General features: G+C 39.4%; 1 protein-coding gene across 1 annotated transcript in view; it reads right to left on the reverse strand.

Moving 5' to 3' along the window:
- MLIP (muscular LMNA interacting protein) overlaps positions 1-18,364 on the reverse strand; it is a 178,608-nt gene that overhangs the window by 58,850 nt on the left and 101,394 nt on the right. Inside the window, exon 11 of the mRNA XM_055123001.1 lies at positions 15,118-15,246. Within this exon, the coding sequence (XP_054978976.1) occupies positions 15,118-15,246 (129 nt within the window). The remainder of the gene's footprint in view (positions 1-15,117; positions 15,247-18,364) is intronic.

Here is an 18,364-nt window from a genome sequence, read left to right on the forward strand (position 1 = left end):
GCTTGCATTGAAAAATACTGTGACCATTACTTAAAAGAATGCACTGTAGCACTGTAGCACTGTCATCTCCTTGTTCATTGATTTGCTTGAGCAGGCACCAGTAACATCTCCACTGTGACACTTGTTATTGTTTTTAGCATATCAAATCTGCCACAGCTAGCTTGCCAGCTCTTCTGTGTGGGCGGGATACTCCCGGTAGCTTGTGGACTCTCCGAGAGGGACGGAAGAATCAAACCCAGGTCAGCCGTGCAAGGCAAACACCCTATTATTAAATCCATATTTCATTGGATAGTGTGTCTGACACAATTTGAATACTTGTTTAGTCTTAACAGAATCCACAGGGGTGGAAAATTTCCCCTGCAACCCAATTTACACTCTCCAGCTACTTCACTGTCATTTTTGAGAAAACCAGGGTGTTATTATTTTCAAATAGAGATGCCCCACAAACAAATACGTGGTCATTTATACTTTATCAACATTGAAACTAGGTATCTTAATTTTTTTTTTAATTTGGAGGGCCACACTTGGTGGCATTCAGGGGTTAAACCCAATGCATTGCTCAGGAGTCATTCACAGCAGCACTCACCAGGCCATGCATTTCACAAGCCAGGGAGGCACTGCCGCAAACAATCCAGTAGATTAAAGAACATGCCCCCAGTATACAATGCATACACAACAAACCTTAGAGCTAACTCCTGGGCAGGATACTTGTAAGTTAAAACAAAACAAAACAAAAAAACCTTTGGAGCTGAAGTGATAGCACAGCTGCTAAAGCATTTGCATGATGTTTGGTTGACCTGCGTCCAGTCTCCAGCATCACACACAGTTCCCTGAGACCTGCCAGCATTGATCCCTAAGCACAGAACCAGGAGTAAGCCTTGGGCACTTTAAGGTATGGACCAGCCATCACCCCATTCTAACCTCCCAAAAAACATATTTAGACTTAAGAATCTCCTTGAAATTCTTAACAGGCTGTATACAAGATAGGTTTTTGTATGCACCAATTACAAACTTCTTCATGTTACAAGATTTGGATATTTAGGCGCATTAAATGCAGTATTCATATTATATTCATGTTAACAGTGTTGTAATTTTAAAGAAAAATCATCTTGCATTTTTTAATATCCTGAGGTTTATTTTTTTTTCTGTTGAATCCTTTCTTGTCTCAACAAGGCATCTTACTGAAAGGATTGATGTTCTGCAGCTAAATTATGTTTATTATGCAGAGCCTGTCGCCCAGTCCAATATCACCTCCCAGAAAGAGAAAAGCAAAAATAATACTCAAAGTTAATGGCAAGGATTATCCTAGGGTCTTTTGTGATTATGAAACAAATGAATCAAAGTGTAGTATTTTCTGCATGTAAAGGATGAAGAAATAGGAAATCCAGAGACTAGAAAGGCATGCAAAGGTTTCTTACCTTCACTTATAAGAAGCATCTCCATTTTTAAAAAATTTTTATTAGTAAATCTTTTATTTTTTTATTAGATCTCAATGGCTGCTTCTCCCAGACAGGAGTATAAAATGAGGCCCCCTATATCCCTGCCACTGGACTCCACGCCAGGCTGTTTTCATTCAAGGTGCCCCAGAGGGGCCCAGGTGAGAACCCTCCCTGCCCTAAAGGACCCAGCCCCGGCACCACTACTCAACCACTGCCATGCTCCAGGCCACTTTCTGGACCGCACTACACATTATAAGACACTTACTACCCATTTTCCATAATTACCACACCATATTTGGTGGATTTCAGATAGTTGGCAACAAATCATAGAGTAATATATATATATATAATATACATTATATATATGTATGTATGTATATATATATATATATATATATCAGAGAGCCTGGCAAGCTACCAAGAGTATCCCACCCACACAGGCAGAGCCTGGCAAGCTACCCATGGCATATTCTATATGCCAAAAACAGTAACAATAGGTTTCATTCCACTGACCCTGAAAGAGGCTCCAGTCATTGGGAAAGACAAGTAAGGACAAGCTGCTAAATTCTCAGGGCTGGGAGGAATAGAGATGTTACTGGTACCCACTCAAGTAAATTGATGAACAACGGGATGACAGTGATATTGTGATACAGTGATTAGTGAATCACCGTGAGGTACAGTTACAGACTTACAAACTTTTGTGCTTGCATTTCAGTCATACAATGGTTGAGTGTCCATCCCTCCACCAGTGTCCATTCTCTACCACCAAAGTTCCCAGCATCCCTCCCACCACCACCCATCCGACCACCCCAACCCGCCTCTGTGGCGGGACATTCCCTTTTGCTCTCTCTCTACTTTTGGGTGTTGTGGTTTGCACTAGAGCTATTAAGTGGCCATCATTTTTAGTCAATTGTCTACTTTCAGCCCGCATCTCCCATCCCAAACAGGCCCTCCTAGCAGCCTTTACTTGATGGTCCCTTCTCTATCTGAGCAGAAGCATCTCCATCTTGTTTAAATTTTAGATTGCCTACTTAGCCTTCCTATTCAGGAGACTGTTAACAAAAAAAGTTGCAGGACTGGGTTGGAACTGAGTGGTAAAACAAACACCTTGTATGGTTGAAGACTTGGGTTGGGTTCCAAGTAGTTGATTAAAAAAAAAAAAAAGTCGAAGTGTTAACACCTCCTCAAGGCTGTGAGCACCTGAGCAAGCATCTTCTCTACTAGCCCAGCTCCTCCAGTCACAGGATCAAGGAGAAAGTTCAAAGGTCTGAGATGGATACTTTGCATGCAGGAACTCTGACTCAATCCTGGGAACACCTGGTCCCTGAGCACCACCTGGAGCAATCCCTGAGCACAAGCACAGATGGGTGTAACTCAGTACATAAAGCAAGCAAAAATAGTAGCATATTTTCCAATGCAGAAAGAGAGTAGGGAAGATATTTTCCAATAGGGAAAGGAGAAAGAAAAGAAGGAAGAAAAGGAGGAAAGGTGGGAGGGAAGGACAAAGGAAGAGCTGGAGGGAGGGAGAAAGAAGTTTAAATGGCAAAGGTTCACTAGAACCCTTCAAAGAGCTATTAAAGAACCCGGATGCTAATACAGCAGGTGAAATGCTCGTCTGGCATCCAGTCAAGTCAGGTTAGATTCCCCAGCACCACATACAGTACCCTGAGCCCCATCACAAAATGATCCCTGAGTGCAGAATTAGAAATAAACCTTGAATATAAATGGATGTGGCCTGAAAATTAAAAAATTAATGAAAAAAGAGAATTTTTGTTTTATGTTTTTACGAGAGTATGTACACATACATAGAATTTTGAAAAGAAATAATCTGTACCCTAAAAGTTTTCAGTTTGTGGGGTAAAGGCAAGACATTATGTTCAAAGATAAATGGGGGTGGTAAAATTAATAATTTATCTAAACTCTAAAAATTAAATAATTGTTTTTAGATATAAATTAACTTACAATACACAGCTGAGAATTCTAAAACCTTTAAGTTTCAATTAGAGTAAAATTATAGCCATGCAAATGCCAGCCGTTACCGGAACTAATAATGGGAATAAAGTAAAAACACTCTTGAAAAGATGTAACAATAGTCAAGTTTTGTGGGATTCTGCGTGTCTGTTCTGGGATCCTTAAAGGTACCATCACCTTGGAATGAGTTTCACTTTTACCTGTAGGGTGTGGTGACAGAAGCCAAGAAGAGGGTTGGATCCAGGTCTTGAAGGAAATTAAGAAAACCTCCCAGGCAACAGACACTGCTCACTAGAATGCTGGACGCGGTGGTCCAGGAAAAGTCTTAAGTGGGAAATAATCTCTAAAAATTGTATCATGTTTCCAGAGAAGTGGAGAAGAAGGATGTTAGGAGGGGCCTTTTCTCATGATCGGGGACCCTTATCATGGTGGCAACACTGGATTTAAGATCAAAGGAAAAGGTGGTGAACAGAGCCCGTAGCACTGCTTCCTTCTGAACAGAAAAAGTTAATTCAGGCACACTAACATTACAAAGATTCTCTCTGCTGTTATATTTACTAGATGTGGGCCCACCTATATTCAAAGATGCCATATTCAAACTTCTAAATTATGTTGGTTCAGATAGTCTGCCAGAACTGGAGGGAAGCTCTTTCTGCTTTTGCGGAAAAGCTGGAGCAGGATGTGTCTCGCCTAGAGAAGAAATCATCATCCTGTGATCTTGTTCTCCTGAAGCAAAGGGGGCCCATTGGCAGAAGATGACAATAGCTTGTTTCTCTTCTTTCGTTGTTTTTCCGAGGACCCATAGGAGCCCCTGGGCCTCCCAATCTCCTGTCTGCTTTGTTAGAGGAGGGAGAAAAGCTCTCCTTAGCTGTAGAGTGACTCAAAGCTGAGGGATTGTGGTGGGAGGGCTTTCTACAAGAATATGTATTTGAAACATCAGATCCATCAGAATCTTTTGATGAAAGTCAAAATTTTAACTCTGTCTCAGTTAAAGTGTCTGATGTGGACATTTTCTTCCCTTAAACTATGGAGCTGTCTTTCAGCAGTCTGAATTGCTGAATAATTGGTACCACTCTTGTTTTTTGGAAGATAACTTCCTCTTGATATCAATGGTTAGTTCTCTTCAATTTTTCAAGGTGCACAGGTCTCCAACTCTGTTCATATCTCTTGACCCACTTTGGAAAGGATTTTTTCTTTCTCTACCCTGTCATTTTGCTTTAGTATTAATTTCTTGTAAAGTGAAGTCTCATCATCTTGATACACTTCAGTCATTCCTTGAAGTTTGTACTGAAGTTTTGTATTTTATCTTCAAGCTGTCTGTTTTCTGACCGCAAAGAGGTTTATTCCTTCTGAAGATTTTCAATATGCTGTATAAGTTCTTCATTTGTTTCATCCACTTCAGATAATTGGGTATTCATTCAGTTCCCTTCTCTCTCTAGAATTTCTAGAGCAATATTTAACTTAGCAAGGCCTGAATTACTCTCCTCAAAGTTCTATTGAATAGGTTAGCATTTCTTGGCTTCCTCTTTATTTCGAGTGGTTCCTCATCTCTTATGCCATCTTACATTTTTAGCAAGTGCTTGCTCAGAGACTTGATTAGATTACCCTTAGCCATGGAAGAACTTGTTTCCCAGCTTCTGGGAGTGCTTACATTTTAATCTCTGATTCTGAAGTTCATTCACTTGTTCCTTCCACTCGTCTGCTTCTTGTAAAAGCTGCTTCTGACTTTTCTAAAGCTAGGAATTATCCTTCCTTACATCTTTGAGCAACACAATGAGCAACGGGATGACAGTTACAGTGACAGTGACATCTTTGAAAGCAATCTGAAGTATCTCGTCCTGCATTTGAAATATTTTAAGGGTTGTTTTGGTTTCAACTGCCTGCCACTGAAGGACTTCTATTATCTTTTCTTGGGATACTCTGGGTCTAGATATTTCCACCTCCAATTCACCTCATTTGGAAGTCTTCCATCTCACTTCCTTGGACATGCTCTCTGGAAAGTGAAGTAGATCCTTCTCTGCACCCTGGGACAGCTCTGGCCTTTCTCGGGTCACCTTCAAGCTTACCCAAACAGACTCCTTCTCAAAGTGGACAGCCTTCAGAGATGGTCCAAAGTCTTCCTGCTCCTTCTCTTTTTAAACATTTCTCAGCTTTTCACGTAATGCACCATTTTCTTCTATAACTGTACTGAGTCCTAATAAGGTCTCTCTGTTCCCTCAGAGAGTGATGCCCATCTTTTCCATGAAGTAACAAAAAATCAAAAAAATGGTACACATACCACCAGCTCCCATGGAAAATTGTCAAGGCTGGGATCTGGTTTCCTGCAGCACTACACTACAACATTTTGCAATTTTCAACAAGCAATAGTAGTGTTGCATTCTGGACAGACTCCAAGTACAGAGCCCTGTTCCTCTCCGGGCCTGAGGCCACCTGCCTGACTCTGGAAGCAAGCATACATTTTTTAGAGACTATTTCTCACTCAAGACTTTTCCTGAACCACTAGTGAGCAGTGTCTGTTACCTGGGAGGCTTTCTTAATTTCCTCCAAGACCTGGGTCCAATCCCCTTTATGCCCTGCAGATAAAAGTGAAGCTCATTCCCGGGCAATGCTGCCTTTAAGAAGCCTGGGAATGGACACCCACAAAACTTGACTATTCTTATGGTGACTTTTCAAGAATAGATTTTACTTTATTCTCATTCATTGCCATCATTTTTTCCCAGTTTTTTCCTTTTTAAGTAAAAAAATCACCAAACATTTTAAGTCAGACCAGTGTACTGCTCCACCAATGCGCATCACAAACAGTCTCACTTCTCTCCTCCTGAGGCTCAGAGGCGAGAACAACAACACCCTCAGCAACACCCTCAGTCCCTTGCCCTACTACCACCAGGTCGATGTTAACTACAACTCTGTTGCAGTTTGGTTCCCCAGAGACTGTTTGTGCTCACTTAGCTGAAGGTTGTGTAACCAATGATAACTAATCTCCCTTTCAACCTACTATCACCCCCTTTGCTAAGGCCCATGAAAGGAGGCATGAAGTCATGCTCTATTTAATTAATTCATTCTGCCATTCCCTTCTCTTTTCGCTTATAAATTATAGGACTTATTTCACTTATTTCACATTAGAAAAAATGTTTACCAGGTACCCTCAGCCCTTAAGAGTTCCCGAGTCTGTACACACATATTTTGCCTTATTCTGGTAACCAGGGTGGTGTAATCACATCCATAAGCAAGGCAAGTGTGCTACTGCCTGTACTATTTTTCTGGCCTTAGTCTTAATTTGCACAGTGATTCATACTACCCCTAAAATGCTAAACTATTTTACTTATCAATGAAATGCTACAGCTTCTATTATCCCTCATCTTTAATTTTAGACATCCCTCATGTTTAATTTTTTCTCTAGAACAAGTTGAATACAAATAATTAGCTTTAATTATTATGCTTATTTTTTTCCTTTCTGCACTGGAGATTGAATGCAGGGGTTCACATATCAAAGACACATACCCCATGACAGAGCCACTTCCTCAGCCTTTGTTTATTCTTCTCTCATTTAATTTCCTTTTATCCCAATCACAATTCAACCTCCCATACCACCATTCTTATCAACAAAATATTCTAACTTTACTGAATCCATTAGTCTTTCTCAGCTTTTCATCCTCTCTACTCAGACATGTATTTCACAGTGATCTCATTCCACTGAAACATTTTATAAAAATATCTGAAGTATAACAATTCTGATTATAAGCAAAAGGAACTGTTCTGAGAGCAACAAATAAGACCTCAACATTCAATACTGCAGTGTGACTACAGTAGTTTTATATTTGAATCTAAAAGGAAACAGTGAGTTCCAAACTGCTACATATGCAGTCCAAAAAAATGAGAGTTGGTGGTTTGTTTTTGTTTTTTTAATCTTACATTCACTGTGATGCCCATTGTCATTCTGAGAACAAAATATGTTGGAGTCTTTCTATTTGAGTCTTTTTTTTTTTTTGTTTGAGTCTATTTTCACTGGAACCCTTCGGAACTCATGGAGCTTGGTGCCTGTATTCCTCAACTCTGGGAAATTATTTTCTTTGATTTCTTTAACTATTACTTCTTCATCAAATTTGTCTTTTGACTTTGTCCCAAAGTCTTCCTGTACTTTGGGAACTCTGATGATTCTTATGTTGTTCCCCTTGAACTCATGCCATAGTTCTCTGCTGTATTGTTTATTTCTTTTCAGCCTGTTTTCTACCTTCTGTTGTTTTCTAGGATTCCTCCATTTCATCTTGGTGCTCTATTTTGCTCAGAGTGTTTGAGTATTTTATATCACCTACCATTCTCTTCATTTCTGCTTGTAGTTTTCTCATTTTGGCTCTCTACTTTCCTTTGTTAAGTGTGCCATTATTTCTTTGAGCTGAATAAGCATCCTCACAATGATGTCACTAAGGTCACTAATGATGTCACTAATGAAGTCTGAGTATTTGATAGCTGTATAATGATGATTGAGACTTTTGTTATTGTTTTTGCTCTTGAACTTAGATTTTATGTGTCTTCCCCATTGGTTTTCCAGTGCTTCTGTTGTGCTGAGGGTAAATCTCTGTAGTTGAACCCTGGGACCTTCTGAAGAACTAGGCTGGGAATTTCTCTGTTCCTTCCAAGCCTGCCTTCACTCATTGGGATGAAATGTAACTCTGACTGTGAGGCCCGATGAGGTGCTGTCATGCTGCTGTACCTCAGGAGACATAAAGCCGGCTCATTGAAATGGCAGATACTGGGGTGAGGCTGGTGATTCATCTCATCTGCGAGGGCGTGGTACTGAGTAGAGGTTCTAAATAGTTTTATTTTAATATATTTATTTAGTCACTGTGATTTACAGTATGACTAAATGATTCAGAATGGAATTTTTTAAAAAAGGAAACAAAAAATTCTGACTCAAATTGCAAAATTCAAAAAAAAAACAAAAATCACAGTACACTCTATGGTAATGGGAAATATTTGTCATAATTCTGACCTCAACAGTATTTTATAAGACTTTCCATCCCTCAAAAGTTATGACATTTGTAATATTTGCTTTTTTCCTTGTTTTCCTTTTTGGGGATCATTTAAGGATCTAAAATATCAGGGGAGGTCCAATAATGTTCAAAATAATAAAGCTCAAGATAAAAGGATACCTTCAAAAGTACTTAAGCGTCCTCATTTTTCAGACATATAACTAGAGTTCTGAATGGGAATTAACAATCTTATGACATGTATTTTAAGAGTTCTCATACAGACCATAACCATAACCATAACTAATCATACCGTGCCACTGGACTCCGTGCCAGACTGTGAGAACCCTCCCCACTCTTAAGGGACCCAGCCCTGGCAGCCGACCTCCACAGCCCACCCACCGCCACAGGGACTGCCACACTCCAGGCCGCTTTCCACACGGTCAGGCAGAGCCTCAAGCATGAGTGAAGTCCCACAGAACCCAAGTAGTGCGAAACATTGTAACTTTAGGTTCTGGGCTCAATAGACCCAGAAGCCGAAATCCTCTGCCTGCTTCCCCGAGTCTCTGGTGACCCAGGGGTCACACCCATAAGCCACCTCCTGCAGGTGCCAGATAATCTCCTCATTGGCCACCCTCCAGAACTCACGGCTGCTTCTCACAGAAGGGAGCATAAAATGAGGCCCTTATAACCATGCCATCGGATTCTGTGCCAGGCTGTTTTCACTCAGGATGCCCCAGGGGGTGGCAGATGAGAGCCCTCCCCACCCCAAGGGACCCAGCCCCGGCTCCAGACCACTTTCCACACACTTGGGCCAAACCTCACATATGAGTGAACATGGATGTGCGACACATCATAAGACACTCCCTACTCATTTTCTATAATTACCACATCATATTTTCATATTTGATGGGGTCAGACAGGAGGCAACAAATCATAGAGGGAAATATATATATATATATATGTATATATATACTTACATATATATACCTGTAAAGGCGATTAGAGGTCGCCCCAAGAGCCTCCATTCCTCTCGCAGAGCCCGGCAAGCTACTGAGAGTTATCCCGGCCGCACAGCAGACCCCGACAAGCTACTCATGGCATACTCAATATGCCAAAAACAGTAACAGTGAAGGTCCTAATTCCCCTGACCCTAAAAGAGCCCCCAATGCACCATCGGGCTACACTAGCACGCAACAGGGACTATTGGACACATACTGGCACCCACTAGATTTGTGGAACAATGGATGACAGTGATACAGTGATAGTAATACATAAAGACTGACTTGGAAAAAAATTATCTTTTAAACTATCTTTTGCTACATTGTTCTGAAAATCAACAAGTAGATAAATACAAGGAGAGAGGAAATAGACTAGAAAGGCAGGAAAGTGATCATTATTCTGACATATCAGAGCCAATGAAAATGCATGCATGTGTCAGAACTCGCCATGCAGGTGAATTGCTTTGTTTTATTTTACCCAAGATATTTTTTACATTAAAAGAAAAGAAATAGGAAAAACAGACCCTCCGCGCCTACAGACTGTGATCCTGAGGTCTCCTAACCCATTTTGGCACCAGAGCGGATTCTTGCAGCCGTTTATTTTGACTGTGAACTGAGCTACAACCTCGTGCAGCCTGGGGAGGGATTTTCCCTCTCCGCCCCGTTTTTCTGAGCAAAAATGGCAGCAGCGGCAGCACCCACGTGGTGAGAGCCACCCTCTAAGACCCCTCAACCCGGAGGTAGGACTTTCTTTAGTGACGTAGCCTGTAGGTGGTCCTGGGAGTGGGGGCGTTCCCGGCGCACCTTCCCCCCATAGATGATCCTGAGCCGTGGCACAAGAAACAGACCCTCCGCGCCTAAAGACTGTGATCCTGAGGTCTCCTAACCCATTTTGGCACCAGAGCAGATTCTTGTAGCCATGCATTTTGACTGTGAACTGAGCTAAAGTATTAGAAACCCAAAACCGTGCAGCCGCAATAGTCTTCACTCAAAGTCTTCACTCTCAGCAATGAAGAGAAATTATTAGATGATGCCTATTCAGCAGGCCTGATTGTTGGGGAAAATTTCCAACCAATAATAGTGAGTTCTGTATGGAAATATGGAATGTACTCAAAGTATATAGAGAATAAAGGGAATCTCATTAGCTACTTAGATGGGGGGCGGAGTGGGAGGGGGATGTATTGGGGTTTTTGGTGGTGGAACATGGGCACTGGTGAAGGGATGGGGGTTTAATCAGTATTTGACTGTGACTTAAACCTGAAAGCTTTGTAATTTTTTTCGCACGGTGATTCAATAAAATATTTCTTATAAAAAATTTAAAAAAAGAAAAGAAATATTAATAAAGTATCGAAGGTCAAATTATATAGGACACGTTAATATTTGATGACTGAACTCAAATTTTAAATTTCACTTATAATGTCTATCTTCAGAGCTCAGAATATTATTCTTAAGTGATTTCTTTCTCTTTTTAATTCCCCTTCCTTCCCCTTCACTGGTGGATAGAGATTAGTATACATGTGTCCCACCACATGTCACATTCTTGGCAGAAGCACAGAACTAATAGTTGTGCTGCTCCCTGGGGGTGTCTGTATTATCTACACAAATGCCCTCTTGAGGTCAGACTTTCTGGTGCTGCCACTTGCACATCTTTCTAGCTGCAGTGCTTGCTGAGTGTGGCACCCCTTTTGTGTGGCGCTGATCTGTCACTGTAGGATGCTGGTAGTTGCTTAGGGTGCCAGGGATGGCAGACAGCAGCACTGCTGGACTCCCCAGCTGTGGCAAGGGCGTCTCTCATGCTGCACGCGGGCCACCTAAGAGTTCAGCTAAAGACCACACACTTGCACTGCAGCTGCTTGAAATCCCAAAACAATTCATCCAGAACTGGAATATTACTTTGAAAAACTTTAACCTGGAGACTATGAAAAATCCAGATTTTAAAAATCTGGGGATTTTGAAAAACTAGAGTTGACAAACTTCATAACTCACAGAGATTCAGTAAAGGTTAAAAATAAATAAATAAACTTTCCAATCCCTAAGAAATTACCAATTCTGAATTTACAAACTTACTGCTTGACCTTTCTTTCCAGGAGTCTTTGTAGCATTCCTCTGCAGACACTGAATAACATTTTTAATAATTTATTTCTTATTTTTAAGAACTTTTAAAAACTTACTCGGCTTGGTTCTCCATGGGCTGAACTCCTATGCCATCTTTGCTGTTTTTAAGATTTTTTTTCCATTTTTATCCCCCTTGCCTGTTCCTCTTTGTTGCTGTTTCTATGACTAGGTGTTGCACACATTTATTTGAGGTGTCTGCCAAGGGTGACATGTCAGCTTCTAGTCTCAAGCACAGTGCGGGTAGGGGAGTCTCACTCCTTAGCTCTGGTGCTCCTGTGCATTTCAGCCATAGTGCTCACTGGAAAGTGTGCTGGGATTCACACATGTGCTTGGGCTGATGGAGGCGGGGTGCTTACCATTCCAATTGTGGTATCTGTGGTGTGTAGCATTCCTAGTTGCATGCTCATCAGGAATTGCACACTTTGGTTGCAATATTTACATACAACTGACTACAGTGGGCCAGAGATCACATGCTTTGTGAACTGGGGGTTCCAAATAACAACTGTCAGGACTGTCCTCGGAACCACAGATTGAATTCTTCATTCGAATGCTGGCAAGGCAAGTGATTTTACCACTCAGTCACCCCCAGGCCCTCATAAAAGAATTTAAAAAATCAGTTTATTTTCCATTTTTAACTCTATGCCAAATTCTCTTCTATGCTTTCTTATAGTTACTCTTTTTATTAGCTTTATTTTTTCAACCAAATTTATTTACCTTAGATTACTTTACTTGGATTGAAGAAGAAGAAAAGATTCCTGTCTCTTATCTAGAACATGTCTTCAAATTTATAACTTTTATATTTGGGATCTCATCAACACTTTAAAACATACATGTTATCCAATGCTTATGGACTGCAATGTATGTTTTAAACATGAGCAAATCATACGAAACAATGTTCCCTGACTTAACTCTAATGTATTTTTTATGCTTTTCTTTAAGGCTTTAAGAGGAAAAATGGATCCTAACATCATGGGTTCAATTACTAATTTCAAATCACCTTTATCTAACTTGAGACATTAAATGAGCAGAAAGCAATCATTGGCGAACTCAATAGTCAAACTCAAAACGATTTGGCTCTTTATATTCTTCATTCACATCAATGGATTGATTTTGTAAGTCTCTATATCTTCTGGATGCCCATTTTCCCAATCAATTCTGTTAATTTTTTCCAACCCTGCCTTTAATTAACAATAAAATTATCCTTCAGAGCACATCACTTAGTTTTAAATCTGTAAGTGGAATGTGAGAAAATTTTGCAGTAACTCAAAAGGAGTAAAAGCTGATATAATAACAGACTAAAAAGTAATTTCAAAAAAAAAAGTATAAGCTTTGTTCAGAAGAGTTTTTGTTAAAAATGACATCTCTATATAATAATGATTCCTAGTCTATGCCACTTCAATGTAAAATAGTTGATTAATAAGTCTAAATTATTTTATTATGCATTTTGTTTGAAAGTTTGCTTTTAGGGGCTGGAGCAATAGCACAGTGGGTAGGGTGTTTGCCTTACATGCAGTCAACCCAGGTTCAAATCCCAGCATCCCATATGGTCCCCTGAGCACTGCCAGGGGTAAATTCCTGAGTGCATGAGCCAGGAGTGACTCCTGTGCATTGCCGGGTGTGACCCCCAAAAGTTTGCTTTTAGTACTCAGAGACTGTCTCCACGCAAAGTTTTGCTTCATTATCAGTTCAAAAGGCTGCCCAGTTGTTCTGTTATAAGCTACAGTAAATACATTTCCATCTAGTCTCAGGATCTCTAGTGTCTGACATTTTGTAATAGAGGGTTTCAAAATCATATTTTATGGCAGTGAAGCTGCTTGTGGGAATTTACTGACTTAACAATCCCATCCAACATCTCCTGTCATGTGGAACACTCCCTAGTATAAGGCAGATTAGTGAATGAGAGCTGCTTCAATTTGGCCCGACCCTCTGCCTAACTAATTTCCATTACATGGTTGGGTGAGATCAACAGAGTTTGCAACCACTCTATTCTCTGGATGCAGTAGGAAAGAACACAATAATGGCTAAAACTATAATTTGAGTATGTTCTCTTTTACTGATGGTCTACAGTAGTAGCAATGCTGAGCTTATAAATTGTTGTTGCTCAATTTATGTTTTAAGTAAATCTAAACATTTTACATTGTGACCTATCTTGGTATCCTTCCCCACAATTGTGTCTGAACACAACCATATGGCAGAGTTCAATATAAAAAGAAGAGTTGGTAGAAGCTGCAACTTGTCAGTGTATCAGTACCTATTAGTTTCCCACACATCAAGAAATAAGATCAAAGATTGTCTGGTATTCACTTTTAAGTAGAATCTAGGCTTCTTTCAATTCTAAAAGACTGCAGGCTGACACACTACTTTTCATGCTCCCTATGGAAGTTGGGATACACACAAGAATGAATTGGTTGAAAGATAATATAAATATAATTATGTGTATAGCACCTTAATATTTGCAAAAGAGCTCAGATTTTCAATCACTTATCTGCAATACAAAGGTTTATATTGTACTAACCAGGGGCTTAAACTTTCTGTCAGAAGAAGCAGTGAAAAGAAATGTGGACTCCTTTTAATGAGAAGAATATCCCATGCTTGAAAATTTAAATTATTAATTCAAATAACTGTAAATTGTGATAATATATATTAACTTGATATTTGTAATGAATCATATTTAAAGTAAAATGTAAGAAATTAAAATTATACAAATAAAAAGTACAAAAATCTTATTTTGGTTTTGGAGTCACAGCTGGTGGTGCTGAGGGCTTACTCAGGGCTCTGGGCTCATGAATGACAGCTGGAGGACACGTGGGCTCCTTGGGATGGAATTGGAGTCAACTGTGTGCAAGGCAAGTTCCCTACTTGCTGCACTGTATTTCCAGACCTCCAAATTATTATTTTATAGAATTGTATTTTGAAGTGTGAAAATCATGTGAAATTTATTTTAACTGTTGGCATTTTTTGTCATATAAGATTAGATTATAAGGTTAGTTCCACAAAAACATTATAATGATATGATACTGTCTAAAATATCACATTAAGCTTAAATATATCAATGTCATATAGGCAATAGATATTTAGTAGTGTTTTTGTATATGATAAAAATGTTTTGCTGGGGTTGGTGTGAGGCATGTAAGGCACTTTCCTTGCACATTGCTGGACTCGGGTTCATTCTAAGGGACTGCAAACAGTCTTGAATAACTTTGACCATTATCCCCTTAACTAAAACTATTCAATCTAGAGGATCACATAATTCCTTCCATGCTAATATAAATACAAATGGCAGGGATTTTTGTCTAAGGTACTAGTATATCCTATCTAAAATACCATCTCCCAGAAGAGGAAGGAATTTAGAGATAAAAATTACATATAGGACAAGTCTAATCAGCAATTTTATGGCATGCATATAAATGATTTGATCCTAATATAATGCCAGCATTAAAGATAAAATTTTATTTGAAGGCTTCAAAATATTTAAAATCATTATGAATATACTTAAGAACTTTAGGGAAAAATGGATCTATCATCACTAAAATCCAGTCAAATTAATATGTTCTTACATACATGATATTCAAATGTACCAGTTTATATTATCAAAATATAAACAAAATTCTCAGGTATACTCACCTGTTCAGAAAAGAGCTCTGAGCTTTCTTTCAGGTATTTACTAAAAGGGTTGGGCTCATATATTTCTTCTTCTTGTTTCAGTAATATTTTGGATTTTACAGGTACTGGACGAATTACTCCAGGTTTAGTCTTCATGAAGATGAAATCATTTTTAAAATAAAGAAATGAACATTGTTACAATAAACATGTGAATCAAATCTTTGAGATGTTCTAACAAAATTCATAATTTTATAGAATTTTAAAGCATTCTGTAAACATATAAAATTATTACTGAAATAAAATAATTGAAATTAATCTTACTTTAGTACTAGTTGTTACATCAGTCAACTCATAGAAATCTATCAGGAGGTTCAGATGGCAAAACTTTCTAATTCATCTGGCCAAATATTGTTTTTGTATCCTTGCAAGTGCATTTAATCAGTAAAAATTTCAATCCTGTATCAGGAAGCACACTCATTCTGGGTATAGTAGAATACAGTAATTTGTCACATCCACATACATTTTTTTTCTGGACACTATCTCCTCTTCCCCAAATCCACATAACTGGAACCTGAAAGTTCTATTTGTATTATGAGTGATGGAGTCAGAAACTGCATTCTAACATGAAAAGGTGAAAATAGGTAGCAAACAAGTTTTCTATTTCAACAATAGGTATTTAAACTTCTCTGTAGGTACAGACTGAGATTATAATAAATCAGTTTGGGAGCTATGGGAAATACCCTAGCTTTTGTAAAAGCTAGATCTGAGAATATAAAGAGAGAGAGAGAAAAGTAATAAAAGTCAGTCTAGACAGAAAAAAAGATTTAAGTACTTTGCAGAAATTAATCCCCAAATATTCTGAGCCCAGCTAGTCTTGGGTTTCCCTGAGTCCTTTTCCTTACATTGGATTCTCTTCTAAATTTGAGTTTGGGTCAAGTGCAAGTATATTTTATCAACTTGTTATCAAAACAGTTGTGTTTAATATATTCATCATTCAAAATTCACAAATTTGTTTTTGCTTTTGTTTGAGATGAGTTAGTTTTATTTCAGGAATTTATGGTGAAAGTGAAAGTGGGAGAGAGAGAGACACACATGCATATACACAGAGGGAGAAAGAAAGAGACAGGCAACACACACACATAAACAGGGCGGTGAGGAGAGAGAGAGAGAGAGAGAGAGAGAGAGAGAGAGAGAGAGAGATCTTCAAGAGAAAATGTAGGCTTCTCCAGAAAGGAGAGAGCTAGAGATAAAGTAAAAGGACTACAGATACCAAGTTGAGATGCAGGTAACCTGAGAAAGGGGATGTGCAAGATTTATAAATGTGTGCTCAATGTCAGTTTAATGAGAAAGATACACGAGGAGAGAAGAAAGAAGAAGCAGAGCAGGGAAGTGGGGAGAAGGAAAATAAAAGAGGAGAGGAGAGAAGAGGAGAGGAGAGGAGAGGAGAGGAGAGGAGAGGAGAGGAGAGGAGAGGAGAGGAGAGGAGAGGACGGGAGGGGAGAGGAGGGGAGGGGAGGGGAGGGGAGGGGAGGGGAGAGGAGGGGAGAGGAGGGGAGGGGAGGGGAGGGGAGGGGAGGGGAGGGCAGGGGAAGGGAGGGGAGGGGAGGGGAGGGGAGGAGAGGGGAGGGGAGGAGAGGGGAGGAGAGGGGAGGGGAGGGGAGGGGAGGAGAGGGGAGGGGAGGAGAGGGGAGGGGAGGGGAGGACTGGGTAAAAGAGGCCTAGGAGAGAACAATCTAGTTTGGGACAATTTCAAACTAATGCTTCACAAGTACAAAAGTCTTATAATGCTGAAAAAATGTCAGAAAATGATTGATAAGCTTAAAAAAGCCATTCCAAACAGAAATTCAACAAAAAATTGTGACACATTTTCTGTTTAAGCATTTTAGCGTAACCATTCTTCTTAACTCCATTTCCTTTCAGAAAATAGTCAATTAGTTCTGTTCAGTCAATGTCGATTGTCACAAGCTAGGCCTTAAGGGAGGACATCTATCTCTCTGCTCTATAAACCACCTAATATATTTTGAATCTTGAATAAATGCTGTACTGAAATAGCTCATTTTCAATATATTTTCCCAGTCATCATATATATACATATATATACATATATGTATATATAACATCATGTATATACATATATGTACATGTATGTGTATATATATATATATGGGGACATATAGATTGAGAAATGTCTCTGTCTCCCCTAAGACAGAGAAATATTTCCCACTTAAGAAAGTCTTTCTCTCAAGAAGGGAAAATTGTACAAGTAAAAACCAATACTGTGTGAAATCACACAGTAGCTTATACACCTGAGAACCGAGAGCGAGTAGGAAAGTCTGCACAAGAATGAAACTGGGCAGTCGCTGGCTCCTCTTGGCACTGGCAATCAAGAAGGTGCTGAGTATCTGGTCATGATCCTACACTGCCCAAACTTCTCTTCCTACTTTTCTTTCTCCTTTCCATGTCTCCTTCTTTCTTTTCCAAATGCTACACTTTCTCCTCCCCTGCTTCATTGTGGAGAAGGAAATCAATAATTCTAATAATTTGGCCTCACCAGGTTACAAACCCAACATGAAACTGAATTCTGCCTAAAGAGAGGACAGTTCATCAGGGACACATCTATGCTAATACACCCCCCCTGCCAGAGAGAATTGACTACTCAATCACTATATTGCTCTCAGGAAGAGGCAACAGATCATATGGCCTAGAATCTCACTCTGAACACTCTCTTGGGTGGGGTGGGGAGAACTCCTAGGTGGTTGGATATCAAATATCTTCAATAACAGAATCAATTCCTAATGTTTTCTATTTGTTTCTCCACCAGTATTGCACTTCTTAATTTCTATGAACTTCCAGCATTTGATGATTTTCTATTTGACAATTATTTCTAAGGCTGGGACTCCCTGAAATCTCTGATACTTTTTCATTCTAGTTTATTTAGTAAGTTTTGATATTATTTCTTACATGTTTTATGATAGTTTCTCTGATTCTTATATTTATCACTTCTCTCCTATGTCCTGCTCTTGCTTCTGCACCTTAACCCAACAGTCAATATATCTAGATGTGACATATAGCTCCAGGCAAATAAAATTAGACAGTTTAATTTGACATTTTTCACATTTCTTATCCTATAACCTTTAACCATCTGTTCCACACCCAGTTGTCTCTCATCTGGAAACCAAAGCCAAGTTTCTCCAGTTCGGAACCACACAGACTAATCATGAACCATGATAAACCATGATGAACACTGATAAACCACACTCAGGGAAAT

The sequence above is a fragment of the Sorex araneus genome, chromosome X (assembly GCF_027595985.1).
Source record: "Sorex araneus isolate mSorAra2 chromosome X, mSorAra2.pri, whole genome shotgun sequence".
In the NCBI taxonomy this organism is placed as follows: Eukaryota; Metazoa; Chordata; class Mammalia; order Eulipotyphla; family Soricidae; genus Sorex; species Sorex araneus.